Source organism: Trichechus manatus, unplaced genomic scaffold (assembly GCF_000243295.1).
Source record: "Trichechus manatus latirostris isolate Lorelei unplaced genomic scaffold, TriManLat1.0 scaffold00123, whole genome shotgun sequence".
NCBI lineage: Eukaryota > Metazoa > Chordata > Mammalia > Sirenia > Trichechidae > Trichechus > Trichechus manatus.
In genome coordinates, this window is record NW_004444059.1 from 3,453,953 (window position 1) to 3,470,301 (window position 16,349).

A 16,349-nucleotide genomic window follows, 5' to 3' on the forward strand; every position below is an offset into this window, starting at 1 on the left:
CTGCACCCCATTCTTCTCATGCTCTGTCAGGGAGTCTCTGTTGTGTTCCTTGTCAGGGTGGTCACTGGTGGTAGCCAGGCACCATCTAGTTCTTCTGGCTTCAGGCGGATAGAGTCTCTGGTTTACGTGGCCCTTTCTGTCTCTTGGGCTAATACTTTCCTTGTGTCTATGGTGCTCTTCATTTTCCTTTACTCCAGGTGGGTTGGGACCAATTGATGCATCTTAGATGGCCGCTCATTAGCTTTCAAGACCCCTGATGCCGCTCACCAAAGTGGGATGCAGAACGTTTTCTTAATAAACTCTGTTATGCCAATTGACCTAGACGTCCCCTGAAACCATGGTCCCCAGATCCCTGCCCCTGCTACTCTGTCCCTCGGAGTGTTTCACTGTATTCAGGAAACTTCTTAGCTTTGGTTTAGTACATGGCAACTGGTTTTTTTTAGAACACATTTAGAGACACAGTGGGCCAAAACTGATGCTGCCTGTATAAACAATGGTCAAAAACTGGGAAGGGAAGGTGGGAAAAATAAAAAAGTCAAGTAGGTTAACATTAGGTCAATGATTCCTCCCCTCACCTGTCTCCTGACCTCCTTCCCTCCACCAAATGGTGAACTCTGAATAATTACTCTATGCTTCCACATTTCCAGTAATAACAGTGGAATCATGCAGAACCCTGACCAATAAGAACATCACCATTAATATTCTTCTCCTCTATTCTCCTGTGATATTCTGAAGGCTTGCTTTGTAATAAAAGCTATTCACTTCTTGCTTAACTATCTTCTTCTTCACTTTTTGGGCATACAATTATAAGGTGATGCAAAGGAGCATACATATTTTGATTAGAACTGTCCAACAGCAATGGTCTTGGGAGAATGGGATAGGCTACAGCCAAATCCCATGCCCCAGGAAACCACGGATGGAATGGTTCCATCAATCCCTCCGTTCATGAGTCACTATGTATCAGTCTACTATGCGTCAGCCCCTAGGACCCTTCACTGAGATTCCGTGAAAGAGATTCTCCCTGAAATAGGTTTCCTGGAATTTGGAGAATGCTGTCAAGTCTGTCTAAAGATCTGTGAGAGTACAGGAAAAAAAAAAAAAAGACAATAAATTATCTCCTCGCAGAAACCACATGCTGTTCTTCAACTTCTTTATCTTTAAATACATGTGTCTGCCACTCTTGTGATTAATCCTTACTCTGACACTTACTGCGCAGTTGTTGCCTATGTGTAACATTCTACAGAGCAATACAGAAGAGACAGCACTGTCTGGGGGAAAAGACTTAAAGATGCTCGAAGTTCAGAGTGCTAAGCCAAAGGCTGGAGGTGTCTCGGAAGTCTGGCAATCTACTTACGAAAAATCGGCCATGGAAAACACTGTGGAGCAAGTTCTATTCCGACACATAAGGGGTTGACATGAGTCCGAATCAACTCGATGACAACTGGTTTGTTTTTTAGTTTTTGTTGTTGTTGTCGTTATTTTGTTGACGGTAAAAGTAGCCATTCCCATGACTCCTTTACAGAAAAGAATTTATGATGATGATATAATTACTACCACTCATGGAGTGTATACTGAGTGAAAAGACCCCATGCCCGACCCAGAGCATACCACCTTGCATCCTCCCCGCAACCCCACAGGGCTGAAGAAACAGGTTCAAAGAGTCAGGGAAACCTGCCTCAGGTGATACAATGCTAGGGACAAAGCAGGCCACAAACTCAGCTCGTCTGACTGCAAAGCCTCTCCTCTCTCCTCCTTCCTGCTCTGCATCACCAGCAGCTAACTACCCTTTATAGGCTCTTTTTTCTTCCTTTCAGTTATTTTATTTTCTGTCCTCTGTAGGGATTAATTTTCCCCCAAAAGAAGCCAAGAAGCACTCTCTTTAAAATCTCTTAGTCTTCCTTCTTCCTAAAGCAGCATCTAAGAGCAGTGAACTTATACCCTATTTCTTTTCTTTTTTAATCACTTAGAAAATGTTTTTTGTCAGCTAGCTGTTTTAAGGAAGAATATCTTACATTTTTGCACAAATTAAGCATTCAGGGATTGTTTATTTATTACAAAATGCCACCATAAATGAATGCAATTATTTCAAATCAATATTAATTAAAACAAAACTTTAAAAGCCATTTGAATTTTATCTCTATGGATTAGGTATTGCTTTTGTTTAGAATTGAGTAAGGACTAATTTTCTTAAAAACCTGGCTCAAAGCAAGAAAAAATTATCCTTAAGGTTGAGTCTATGTCATAGCAAATATCTGTGACTCATGAAAAATGTAGCATCATTTTGCCCATGTAAAGCCAAAGATTATTTTTCAAACATAGATAGAATGTCTGGAGAAATGAAGAAAAATTCAACTACTCAAACATAATCTTAGCTTATATGAAACAAGCTTGATAAACAAGCCTCTAATTTGCATAACTGTACTCGGTGAAAGAACATCTATTTACATGACTTTGACCTAGGGCTAAAGTTCGGCCAAATTTAAAATAAAAATTATAGAAAAGAGACTTATAAACACCAATATCTTTTCTTTTCCAATTTATTTCAAGTATTTGTATTTTAAAATAATGTATGAAATAGTAAAGGTTTAATGTCCTGTAATGAAAGCATTAAATAAAAAAGCAACATGTGTACTTCACAAAAGAATATATTTTCTTTTTATTTATATATTTATTTTGGCTGCTGAACAACTTTATTGCAGTAAGTTCTTTCAGTTAGTATTCAGACATGTAGCCAGAGCAGTAATAAACACCATAGCAGAGAAAGTTGCCTATTAACCCTTCAACTTATCTTCTCTGTGTACGTTCCATCTGATATGTTTTGGCTGAACAGCACCTGAATTGCTTTTTGCTCCATGTCCAACATACTCTATTGTTGACATACTCATTTAGTATTCTTCAAACTGGCTGCTTCTTGGGATGAGTGCTAATTAATTTTAGTTGCAGTATTAAAGAGCAAAACAAAACGAAAGCAAAAAAAAAAAAAGATATACGACAATCATTTGATTGCATTAAATTCCCACAATCTCTATCTGCACATATGATTTGCGAATCAGTCAAGTATATTTCCTTGGTTGAAGACAACTGGAAATGACTATTTTCTGTTCTAAATCAGACATTTTTGCACAGACCCAGCCCTGAGTGCACTGTACCAAAAGCAGATCAAGCAACTTAAATCATATGGCAAGCAAAGCTTCCATTAAATCTAAAAAACAGCCCCTTAACAAATATTTGTAAAGTATTTATTATGTGAAAAGCATTATGATATACAGGCGATGAGGTACAAAGGTGAATAAAACACAGCGTCTCCCTCTAAGACTATAAACTTTTTGTTAAGATGTATCAAATCAGCTGTCATACAAAATACAAAAGTATGATAACAGAAGAAAACCTAAAGTATTAGAATGGAAACTTATTAAAATATCATTTTAACTTGCTACAGGTATCACTTTGAGAGTTCAATTCCATTCTATAACTCTAAACTACGTTACAGGATTTTTAATAGTGCATTATAATTTCCCTTTAAGAATGCCAGAATTTAAGTAGTATCTCTGATGGTGATCTTCCTAGGAGCTTTTGGCCTAAATTTCTTGGTTTATAAAAGGGAAATATAATAAACATACAGCAACCAACATATGTGATTGCTACAACCCCTTGAGTAAAATAAAAGAGGTGTGTGTGTGTGTGTGTGTGTGTGTGTGTGTGTGTGTGTGTGTGTGTGTGTGACTATTTTACTCTTTAAAGTTGTGTTTGTGTCCGATCCAAAGAATAAGTATTATAAGAGACTGAGGAACCTTCTGGACAGCAATTATTTGACTTGAAAGTTGGAACATGGAAGACAAATCGTGACTGTGGATTTGAAACCGAAAATAACAAAAAAGGCTTAAGAAAAAGGGCAAAACTATGCTAAAACTGGAAGACTTTAAGCACAGTTTGCTGTTTTGTTTTTCTGTTGCCATCCCCCGACAGAGATTATACCATTGACAATACCCTTGCTGCAGTGAATAAGGCAAGAATAGCATCAAGGTTTGTTTTTTGAGACATCAGGATGCATTTAGGAGTGTCCAGAACACTGGGCACTCATCCCATTCCCTCACCTGCCCTCTGCATCCTCCAGAGTCGGCTCAAGCACGCCTCTATAGAGCTGTCCTGAATTCCTCTAAGCAACCTTACGTGCTTTCTCCTTGGTGCACCACTGCACCTGGTACAAACCTTGATTACAGCATTAATCACAGGTTACTATGATTACCTGTTCACACGTCTTTCTCCTTCCTAAACAGTGAGCTCCTGGAGGTCAGGGACCCTGGAACTTAGCACAGTGCCTGGAAGAAAATGTACGCTCAGCATTTTTAGAACATATGACTGAGGGAAATCTCAAAGTACCATAGAAGAAGAGAATGCTACTAGGGCCACAAAACCACTAAGCATCATGTTAATCAAATTAATTAAAAAGAGTAATTAATTCTTTAAACAATTATTTGGTAGGCTCCTACTGTATGCCAGGTGCCATTCTAGATACTAATGATATAGCTTAGAACTAAGCACACAAGACACCCGCCTTTAGGGAGTTTACATTTTAGAAGAGGGTAAGAAAGAGAAAGATAATTTTTTAAAAATTATAATAATGGAATATCTATAATGTTTGGATATTTTCATAGTCTCTAGAGGACTCAAACAACATAATCCCAGTTCCCAAGACATTTACAATCTAATTGTGGTGATAATAAATACTAAGATAATGAACAACGAATACAAAATACAGAATGAAGTGCTAATTGTGTCATCATTGTCATTGTGTGTTGCTGAGTTGATATCAACTCATAGCAACCCTATAAGACTGAGTAGAACTGCTCCATAGGGTTTCCTAGGCAATAGGGAACTGCCAGAAATTCAAGCCGGATTCAGAAGAGGATGTGGAACCAGGGATATATCACTGCTGATGTCAGATGGATGCTGGCTGAAAGTAGAGAATACCAGAAAGATGTCTACCTGTGTTTTGTTGACTATGCAAAGGCATTCGACTGTGTGGATCTTAACAAATTATGGATAACACTGCAAAGAATGGGAAACCCAGAACACTTAATTGTGCTCATGAGGAACCTGTACACAAATCAAGAGGCAGTTGTTCAAAGAGAACAACAGGATACTGCATGGTTTAAAGTCAGGAAAGGTGTGCATCAGGGTTGTATCCTTTCACCATACCTATTCAATCTGTATGCTGAGCAAATAATCTAAGATGCTGGACTATATGAAGAACGGGGCATCAGGATTGGAGGAAGAGTCATTAACAACCTGTATTATGCAGATGACAACCTTGCTTGCTGAAAGTGAAGACGACTTGAAGCACTTACTGACAAGATCAAAGACCACAGCCTTCAGTATGGATTACACCTCAACATAAAGAAAACAAAAATCCTCACAACTGGATGACCAATAAGCAACATCATGATAAAGAGAGAAAAGATTGAAGTTGTCAAGTATTTCATTTTACTTGGATCAACAATCAACACCCACGGAAGCAGCAGTCAAGAAATCAAAAGACGCACTGCATTAGGCAAATCTGCTGCAAAAGACCTCTTTAAAGTGTTGTAAAGCAAAGCTGTCATCTTGAAGACTAAGGTGCGCCTGACCCGAGCCATGGTGTTTTCAATCACCTCATATGCATGCGAAAGCTGGACAATGAATAAGGAAGACCGAAGAAGAACTGACACCTTTGAACTCTGGGGCTGGCGAAGAATACTGACTATACCATGGACTGCCAAAAGAACGAACAAATCTGTCTTGGAAGAAGTACAGCCAGAATGCTCCTTAGAAGCAAGGATGGCGAGACTATGTCTCACATACTTTGGACACGTTATCAGGAGGGATCAGTCCCTAGAAAATGACATCATGCTTGGTAAAGTAGAGGGCCAGCGAAATAGAGGGAGACCCTCAACAAGATGGACTGACACAGTGGCTGCAACAATGGGCTCAAACGTAACAATGATCGTGAGCATGGCACAGAACCGGGCAGTGTTTTGTTCTGTTGTACACAGGGCTGCTATGAGTCAGAACCGATTCAACGGCACCTAACAACAACAATCTTTACTGAAGAAGATCGCCAGGTCTTTTCTCCCAAAGAGTAGCTGCTGGGTTTGAACCGATGACCTTACAGTTAGCAGCCAAGTGCCTAACCATGGCACCACCAGGGCTCCTTGCTAATTGTGTAGAAAAGAAAAATAAAGGTGGTGAAAATTCATTGGTGGGCACTTTGGGTTAGAAGGATCAGTAATGGTTTCCTGGGTTTGTGATGGGCCTTGTGCGAGGGGGGACTTCTAAGAAAAAGGAGGTGAGGCTGGCATTACCAGGATGGGGAATGGTCTGAGCCAATAAAGAAGAGAATATTATAAGACTTGTCGAAACAATAGGAAATTACTCCCCTCTTTAGTTAATGCACCACTTTGCACTCAATCACCAAGCTCAAATCCACGAGTCATTCTGGATACCTCTCTGCTGGCTGGAAGCAATCAGTCTCCGAGGCCTTACAGATGCCGTGTCTTTCATAAGTTCTTAGACACACTCCTATCCATTCGCATGGCCACTTGTGAGGATGTCTTTCTTTTTTTTATAATATTTTATTGTGTTTAAGGGGAAGGTTTACACAGCAAATTAAAGTTCCCATTTAACAATCTACACCAACTTGTAAGCATTTCTGAACTCAACTACTGGAAAGGCTTATCTCTAATCTCCCTTCTCCAATTCACTTTCCAACATGCTGCCAGAGAGATCTTTCCAAAACTGCTTTTTAATCTCTTCACTCTTTTCCTTAAAATCTTTCCATAGCCCCAAATCACATACAGGGTTAAATCCAAAATCCTTAAAATGAATGTAAAATTCTTCAGAGTGTGGCCCCTCCCTGCCTTTTCAGCATCATGACAGCTCTCTTCAACTACAGGCAACTATTTGGAGCTCCCTGATTCTCCTGCCCCGTACACCACTGCCCCTGCCTGGCCCTTCAGCAGGTGGCTCAACAATCTCCTCTGCGAAGCTCTCTCCCATCCTCCTACCACAGTTATGTACATACCTCAATAGTCGCACTTATTGCAAATGTCTGGTTCCAAGGAACTCTCTCCTCATACTCAGGAGGTGTTTCTCACTTATTTTTAGTCATCTAGCAACTAGCCCAAGGAGCCTAGGTGGTGCAAGCCATCTGTGATTGGCTGTTAACCTAAAGGTTGGCTGTTTGAACACACTCGACTGCTTTGTGGAACAAAGGCCTAGTGATCTGCTTCCATAAAGATCACAGCCATGAAAACCCTATGGTGCACAATTCTATTCTGTAACACATGGGGTCACCTTGAGTTGAAATCAACTCAACAGCAACGGGTTTGATTTTGGTTTAGCAACTGGCCCAGCACCTAGCCCAGAACCTAACCCTGTACCTAGTACACAGGGATTGCTTAATTAATGCTGAAGCAAAACTGAGGCTACGAGCAGGTTTGCGGGTGATTAAACATGAAGTAGGTAAAGAGGGCACGGAGGTGGTGTGGGAAGAAACCAAACCAAACTCCTCACTGTCGAGTCAATTCTGACACATAGCAACCCTATAGGACAGAGTAGAACTGCCTCATAGGGTTCCCAAGGAACAGGCTGGTGGGTTCGAACTGCCGTGGGAAGAAAAGTCTATCTATCTAAAAATTTGACAGTGAAAACGGAGCCAACAAAAACACTTGAGAGCTACAGCTGTATAGTTCTCTCTCACAGGTAAGACAATGGGCCATGGTCTCCCCCCACCCCCGACACCAATGACATGACACTTAGCTGTGGGGATCAGAGAATAAGCTCTACCATTAAACCCATTGCCATCAAGTTGATTCTGACTATAGTGACCCTATAGGACAGAACAGAACTGTCCCATGGGGTTTCCAAAGCTGTAATCGCTTCAGAAGCAGACTACCAGATCTTTCTCCCACGGAGTGGCTGGTGGGTTGGAACTTCTCATCTTTCTGTTACCAGCTGAGTACTTAACCACTGCACCACCAGGGTTCCTCACTCTACCATTAACAGACTAGAAACCCAAGGCAACCAACCAACCAACTCACCACAAACCTGTGAGTCCCTGACAGCTCCCTTCATTTTTTGGAACCACTTCTTACCTCTTAGCAAAATTTGAATCACAGAGAAGACAAGACACAAAATAGCATATTAACCCTAGTTTCTACCTTTCTGGCTACAAAAGATGTTCCTATCACTTTCTACATCAACATGAAGAGATGCTGAAATCAATTCACTGGCAACCGGAGGGGAGGGTTGGGCCTGGGGGCAAAGCAGCCAAGGAACCTCTTTTGTACATCAGGCAGGCTAGCACACTAGAACATGCCTCCCTGGGGCTTACAAGAACACGTGAGCTCCACCAGGGCAACCGGGGTTACAAGCTGCACATTTCCTGCCACGACTGCCTAGATGTAACTTCTGTGGTTGGTTGCTGGAGCTGATTTAGAAAATATGGGGCCTTCTTCAAAAATGCTCTCATGCCAACAGGATGCCTCTGATTAGCAAACCTTTGGGTTTAACTTCTGGCCATGAGTTAGGCAAATAAGGAAAAGACATTCATGGTCAGAGAGTGATTTACCATCTTTGATTCTGTAGATCTATTCATTTCAAGTAAGAAAGCAACTCTGACACTTAAAGGTATTAAATATTGCTTAAAAAGTAAGGAGAAACCCACTGCTAAGTAGGCCTTAAATTCTCGTCAGCTAGAGGGCACACTTCTATAATTATTATGTAAATAATCTCTATGATGTAACCAGGGAACATATCCGGTAAGAAAACTTTTTCTTTTTTTGCCTCTTGTAAATATAGCCCGTGGTAACGTCTCATGTTTTATCCAAGTACTTGTATCAAAGTAACTCTCCTCTTCTGAACTATACAGTTAATATTTGTAGAGTGATTTCTCAGACATCTTTGTACCTGAGTAGGTTTTAAATTATTATACAAGTATTGGTAGTGACAATCAAGTAATAGCTATTAACATAGCCCTGCATTACGAAACCAGAGGCAGAATTTAAAATTATAATCTTTATTTCATCAGTCTCCTCTCCCATAGTTGGAATCTGTAATTCTTTTGAAAAAGGCTATGTACCATTATCAACCTATCTCTGATAACCTTTTAAAAAAAAAAAGGCTTATTACTTTACAGTGACATAAACTTTTCAATGGCATGGTAAACATTTTCTCTTGATATCACTGAAATCCACATTAAATTTGTATTTAAAAAAAAAAAAATTAGAGACTTTAGATGATATTTGCAGCTTGACATAAAATATGTTGAGTTGACCCCCATACACCCTAAAATAATAACATCAGTTAGCCTCTGGAGGATGGATGGGGGAGGCGTAGAAACAGATATTTAACTTTTTCTTAAACATATCTAAACTGCTTGACTATCTAGAGAACCAGAATCAACTACAACCACAATTGAAAATAAAGAGTTTACTGCCACACACTTAAGATAATTTTATGATGCCTCATCAGGTAAGCACAGACTAGACTAAATTAGTTTTCATTCTAAACTGAGATCTATTGATGGCACCATAAAACAAAGCTCAGTGCCTCTTATTTATTTCAATTTCCATTTGGGTTTTTACAATGCTCAATATAAACAGTGACACCTCACCTTAACAGACAAGGATATTTTCCTACGAAACAGACTGTGCTAATTTTAGAATAACATTTTTAAGACTGCTCCTATGACCTATCCTTTTATTTAATCATTTACCACTAAATCCTGGTAAATAGTAGCATCATACATTGTCTGACAGAGTGATCCGGTAGAAAGAGCGTTTATTTGCACAGGTCTTACAAGTCAAAAAATATGGGTTTAAATCCTAACCAGCCGTGAGAAGCTAGTCAGAGCAATCTGTGAGCTTCAGGTTTCTCTCCTATAAGAGAAGAATAATACTATTTGCTCTCCATAAGGACGGATATCTAATAAATTGTTCTCAAATTAATAAAAGGTAGGGAAAGCCATGGACTGTAATCCTCTCTATCCAATGTGCCCCTGGTCAGCGAGGAAGTTACCAAATTCTTTAGATTTAAATGTTGTTGTTAGGTGCTGTCAGTTCCAAGTCATAGCGACCCTATGTACTACAGGACGAAAAACTGCCCGGTCCTACGCCATCCTCATGATCGTTGCTGTGTTTGAGCCACTGTTGCAGCCACTGTGTCAATCCATCTGTTGAGGGTCTTCTTATTTTCCGCTGACCCTGTACTTTACCAAGCATGATGTCCTTCTCCAGGGACTGGCCCCTCCTGATACATATCCCAAATACGGGAGACAGGTCTCACCATCCAAGCTTCTAAGGAGCATTCTGGCTGTACTTCTTCCAAGACAGATCTGTTCCTTCTTCTGGTAGTATATGATTTAAACTAGCAATGCCAAAAAGGTGAAAGAAAGAAAAACCACACCTAACTCCTAAAATTAGTTACTTTTAAGTTATTAGAGAAGAACAGGGCTTTAGGACTCGAGCAAAGACTGTCAGCTTTTAAAACCAACTTGATATCCTTAAGATTGATTCGGATGGAGTCTGCAGAACAGACACAGCATGGTAATTGAATTGCTAATCTTCTGGAGGAGCACAATATGTCATCATTCCCTGGACAGTGTTCTCTTTAGAGACCTGGTTTTCTCCCTACTCCAATTATGTTTCCCTTCCCCCCTCCCCTCCCAATCCTTTTGTTTGCCTTTTTTTTAAAAAAAAAAAAAAATGTGAAATAACTCTCCCTCCGTTCGGTATACCACTTCTCTGCATTTTTAACTCTTAACTAGAAATGGAACACCCAAGGCTTGCTCCCCAAGATCCAGGGCCCCCCTGGAACTGAGTCCAGAACCAGTAGGAAATGCTCTGCAGTCCACCCAGCCCCAGCGCGTCCTCCTCCAACTACCTCCTTCGCGGGCTCTGCGGAAGGAAAGTAGATCCTGGCCCGCGTCCGCCGCCACAAATCAATTCCCGGGGCCGCCCCGCCCGGTCCAGCCCTACCCTTCCTCCATTCACTTTCACGTTAACGAGGATCCAAGGGGGTCACACCCCTGCTCTCCAAACCCAGGCCCTCGCCCCGAACCCCGCCTACATGCACGTCGCCTGAGCCCTGTCTCTCTGGAATCCCCCGCGCTTGTTCGACGCGGAGGAAATGACCCAAAATTGTTGCTTCTGAGTCAAGACTTCTGCCTGGAGGCGTCCCCATTCTACCATGGTTCTTCCAGGGGCTACGTCCCTTGCTGGTCCAGGAACTTATCTGGAGCCCTTGCTCCCCCAGCCTCCCTGGCCGCCCATTGTCCGGCCGCGCAGGGGGCTGAGCCGGAGACCGCCGAGTCCAAGGAGTGAGGCGGCGCACTCCGGCCCTCAGACGGCGGCGAGCTTCCTTCCTACTCGCCCTCCCCGGCGCCGCGCTCCCCGCCGGCCCGCAGAGGGTCCTGGCGGACCTCCCCACCGCCGAGTGCAGCGACCCCAAGCAATCCCCGAACTTGTCTGCGCGTCAGCTCGGGCATTAGGGTGGGAAGGCGGCGACCCGCGCCCACCCCTCACCCTCCGGCGGACCCCTAGCTCACCGATATCCCCATCCTCGTCGTCGTCCTCCTCCATTTCTAGCAAAGTGTCACGGGTCATCACTTGCATGTCCCCCCCCCACCCCCAGAAGGCGGCTCCGAACTTGGCGCGAAGTTAGGGGCTCTCGGGTTCCGGAACCAAGCCGCAGTCACAGGGGCCCGGGGCGGGGGCGGCGAGGACGCGTCTCGCTGCCGGCTCAGGCGCGGCTCTACCCAGCCTGCGCTTCGGGAAGCCGAGCGGAGGCGGCCGCCTGCTCGAGCCCAGGACCAAAAGCAACCACTCGCCACCCGAGCGGGACCCGGCCACTGAGCATGCCCAGTGAGAAAAACCAGGATTGCTGCAGAATGATTAAACTTGTCCTGGTTTTTTTAGACTCTCAGAAGGAAGTCGGGAGAGGAGGAGGGAGTCGTTAGCGTTTGCGTTCTGCACGACAGTGAACTTGCAGAAGAGGGAGGGCAAAAACACGCGAGGGGTGGGGTGGACAGAGTTCTCCAAACGTTGCGCCCAAGCGAGGCAGCTTTCTGTTCTAAGGTCGTATATGGATACATTCTGGGACTTGCTTGATTTGACATCTGTTAGTGAAGACAGAAGAAACCGCTGCTACAGCTCACGTGAAGAACCCTGAAAGTGAGTATGTTTGAACGGTGTTTAAAGGCGACGTGGAGCTAATGGAGGATCTTAAAGTATCACTTACTCGGACTCCAAAGTGGAGCAAAGAGTATGCTGTAGGGGAAGGGGAAGAGTGAGATTACAGAAAAAAAGAGGCAAAACTCGTAGGAAATAACAACAACAGAAGAAAAAAGATAAAGACAGATCTTCTAAAGAAACATGTTCACAAAAGACAGAAGGATTTCGCCATAAAGTGAGGTTTAGGTTTAGGCCAGAGAAACGCCCCCTCCCCCGCTCACACAAGCATACACAGACCGAGTTGAGTGATCAGAAGATGACCACCGAGGTGTGCAGCCCATTTAGACGATGAAAATTCCGTGTCAAAAAGGCCACAGAAGTCGAAGACCTCCACTACGGTTACATGTAAACTCCATTCTAAAGCAGTGTGGAAAAGTATAATAACCAGAGGAAACAAAGAACATAATTAAGGCAGAGAGTAAAAAAGAATGCACTCCTGGAGACCACAGGGAACAACAGGACAATTACAAAGGCATACTTTCAAGCCACGTGCATGTTCCTTGGATTGTGTGTCTGGCGAACTTTTTTCAAAGAAGTTGGCGAAATCAGTTGGGTCAATTTTGACTTCTCAAAAGGGTTAGAAGGTGTATTTGAAAACCTTGTTAGATTTAATTATTGTCTCTGTAACATCATCGAAATTTTTTGTATTTTTTCCACAGAAGTGTCAGGTTTATTACAATAAAACTAAGTCTGGTGTGCATTTTAATTCTCCTATATACTTATATTTAATGTTTCATATGAAATAAAACATGGAGACCAATCTTAAATGGGAAACTAGCCATGAATATGCATTAAAAAACATGAGGGAATTACGTTTAAGAAACTACCCAAGAAACACTATACTTGCTTCTTAAGGTATTTTTTAAAATAAAGAGAATTGTTTTTAATATAAAGAGAACACAATACCATATTGTGAAGATAGGGGGAAAAGAGAGAATAAAAAAGGAAAAAAAAATGAGAAAAGATGGTTTTCTTACAGTGAACTTTCTCCCTAAAGCTTGTGGAACCTACTAGAGTAGAAATTCCAAAGATGTTTTGGTCACATGATCAGTTTTCACAATCTTTATTTAACAAATGCTTATGTGGTACTTTTTCTGTACTGGGCAAGGTTCTAAATGTTTCACAAACATTCAGTCTCTTAATCCTTATAAAAACCCTGGGGGTTGTGACCACCCGTTTACATATGCACAGGGCAATTGAATAACTTGCCCAGAATCACACAGAGTAAGTGTCAGAGCTCAGATTCAAATCCAAGCAGCTCATTCCAGAATCTGTATTCTTAGTCACTTCGTAAATCACCTCCAGAGACATTTCTGAATCCATAAAAACAGTAACAATAATTTTTTTTCACCAATTCTAAACTCTTAAAGGCTCATTAACTGTCCCTCGCCCACCCCCACCCCCAGCCCCAGGCTTTCCTCACCCAGTGTCCTGGGTTTTATGGCCTAAGACTTCACTCAAAGTTAATTTGTAGTAAGAAAACTCTTCTGGTTGATTTTGCAACAGGTTCCAATGAGTCATTTGAAATTCTTCACAGATTTTAGAGTTTACATTTTTCTTGCTTGATAAATGTACCAGAGAGATATAGCTGGCCTTATATGTAAAGGTGATTGTTGCTGGAAGGGAAGTAAATTATTTACTTATGCTAGCTGTGAGTCTGTTATTAGTAAATTCCATTCTTTCCTTGATTTCATTTTATTTCCTGCAGCTTCTCTCATGCATTATTTTTTTCCAACTGACCCATATATGCCTCAAAAATTATCAAGGTAATAAGCCTATGTAAGAACCACACACTTGGCCCTGAAGAATTATTATCCATATCATGAATGATTTGTGATGTAAAATGTTTATAACTATATGTGACCATGTTATTTACAAAGCTTTTCCAAGTCAGGGGTTACAGACCAGGTTTTTTCTCATCACTAGACTTCTGATTGGTTACAGTCTTCATCTAGCCACACCCCTTTCTCTGCCTATCCCTTAAGTACTGGTGCTTCTCTGGCTTTGATCCTCTGGTCTCTTTTCTTCTCATACTTCCCTATAGAATTCATTCAGTCCTATAACTTCAACCAGTTGCGATCAAGTCGACTCCAATTCATTGTGACCCCATGTGTGTCAGAGTAGAACTGTGCTCCATTTTGTTTTCAGTGGCTGATTTTTCCAAAGTAGATCACCAGGCCTGTCTTCTGAGGTGCCTCTGGGTGGACTCGAACCTCTAACCTTTTGGTTAGCAGCCAAAGTTTTAGCTGTTTGGAACACCCAGGGACTTTCTTATAACTACTAACTATTCCAAGCAGATCAGTTTCACGGGTATTAGACAAGTGCAGTCTCATAGGGTCCCACACTCAGAGAGGTTCATGCTTAGGGTTTAATGTTCTGCAGTTGCCATCTTGAAATTCATAATACCATTGCCTTTGAGTTTTTGTTTTGTAAGAGAAGTCCGATGGGACTTCATGCCTCAGCTCATGTACAGTCCTGCCTCCTGCCACCTCTCTGCCCCCCTGGAACTGGTTCTCAGCTGCCCGTTCTCCTGTTCCCTGGCACCTTAGCCCTGCTGGGCCTCCTCTTCCTTGTCCTGCCTAGGATCACTGTCCTACTCCACCCCTGTGGGAGCCTGAGTACAGGCGCAGGAAAGGTCAGAGTCAGGTGCATGTACCCTTGGAGTCTTGAGGAGGGACATGGTGGCAGCTGCCCCTGCTGGAGATTGGCAGTGCCACGGCGTACTCAGTGGGAGACTTGGTCAACCCCTAGGCAAGCACATCCTGGCATGGAAATTGCAAATCCCTTGAGGGCTGTCTGTCCTTCGTGGATTGGGGCAACGAGCCCATGGGAAGAGGAAACACCTGGCTCGATGTCCCTGCCCCCAACAACAGCATGGCTTGTCTCTCCTGCAACTGGCAGGAGGGAGGCCCATCTGCTGGTGGGCCTCATGTGTATACTGAGTCATAGGGCAGGGCCTTTTGGCCCCTGTGAATGTCTGTACTGGCCCCACCAAAATCTCTGTGCCCAAGAGAGTGAGCTATTAAATATTGCTGTTGTTAGATGCCGTTGAGTCGGTTCTGACTCACAGTGATAGTATGTACAACAGAACAAACACTGCCCTGTCCTGCACCATCCTCACAATTGTTGCTGTGTTTGAGGCATTTTTGCAGCCACTGTGTCAGTCTATCTTGTTGAGGGTCTTCCTGTTTTTTGCTGACCGTCTTCTTTATCAAGCATGATGTCCTTCTCCAGGGAATGGTCCCTTCTGATAACATGTCCAAATTATGTGAGATGTAATCTTGCCATCCTTGCTTCTAAGGAGCATTCTGGCTGTACTTCTTCCAAGACAGATTTGTTCCTTCTTTTGGCAGTCTGTGGTATAGTCAGTACTCTTCGCCAGCACCACAATTCAAAGGCATCAATTCTTCTCTGGTCTTCCTTCTTCATTGTCCAGCTTTTGCATGTCTATGAGGCGACTGAAAACACCATGACTTGGGTCAGGCACACCTTAGTCCTTAAAGTGACATGTTTGCTTTTTAATACTTTAAAGAGGTCTTTTGCAGGAGATTTGCCGAGTGAAATGTGTCATTTGATTTCTTGACTGCTGCTTCCATGGGCGTTGAATGTGGATCCAAGTAAAATGGAATACTTGACAACTTCAATGTTTTCTCCATCTATTGTGATGTTGCTTATTGGTCCAGTTGTGAGGATTTTTGTTTTCTGTATGTTGAGGTGTAATCCATACTGAAGGTTGTAGTCTTTGATCTTCATCAGTAAGTGCTTCAAGTCCTCTTCACTTTCAGCAAGCAAGGTTGTGTCATCTGCATATCGCAGGTTGTTAATTTGTCTTCCTCCAATGCTGATACCTCATTCTTCATATAGTCCTGCTTCTCAGATTATTTGTTCAGCATACAGATTGAATAAGTATGGTGAAAGGATACAACCCTGATGCACACCTTTCCTGACTTTAAACCACGCACTATCCCCTTGTTCTGTTTGAACAACTGCCTCTTGATCTATGTACAGGTTCTTCATGAGCACAATTAAGTGTTCTGGAAATTCCATCCTTCTCAATGTTATCCATAATTTGTTATGATC

At 42.4% G+C, this 16,349-nt stretch overlaps 1 protein-coding gene across 3 annotated transcripts in view; it reads right to left on the reverse strand.

The window, feature by feature from the left end:
* ANO6 (anoctamin 6) overlaps window positions 1–11,942 on the reverse strand; it is a 227,349-nt gene extending 215,407 nt beyond the window's left edge. Inside the window, exon 1 of one of the 3 annotated variants that reach the window (XR_002825336.1) lies at window positions 11,585–11,941. Coding sequence is in view for 2 of the 3 variants with exons in the window: in XM_023738840.1 (XP_023594608.1) it covers window positions 11,585–11,651 (67 nt within the window). In the remaining variant the exon portion in view is untranslated. Of the gene's footprint in view, window positions 1–11,584 lie in introns of all 3 variants that reach the window. The other 2 variants (XM_023738840.1, XM_023738841.1) reach the window with 2 other exon arrangements.
* Between the last annotated feature and the right edge of the window lie 4,407 nt (window positions 11,943–16,349).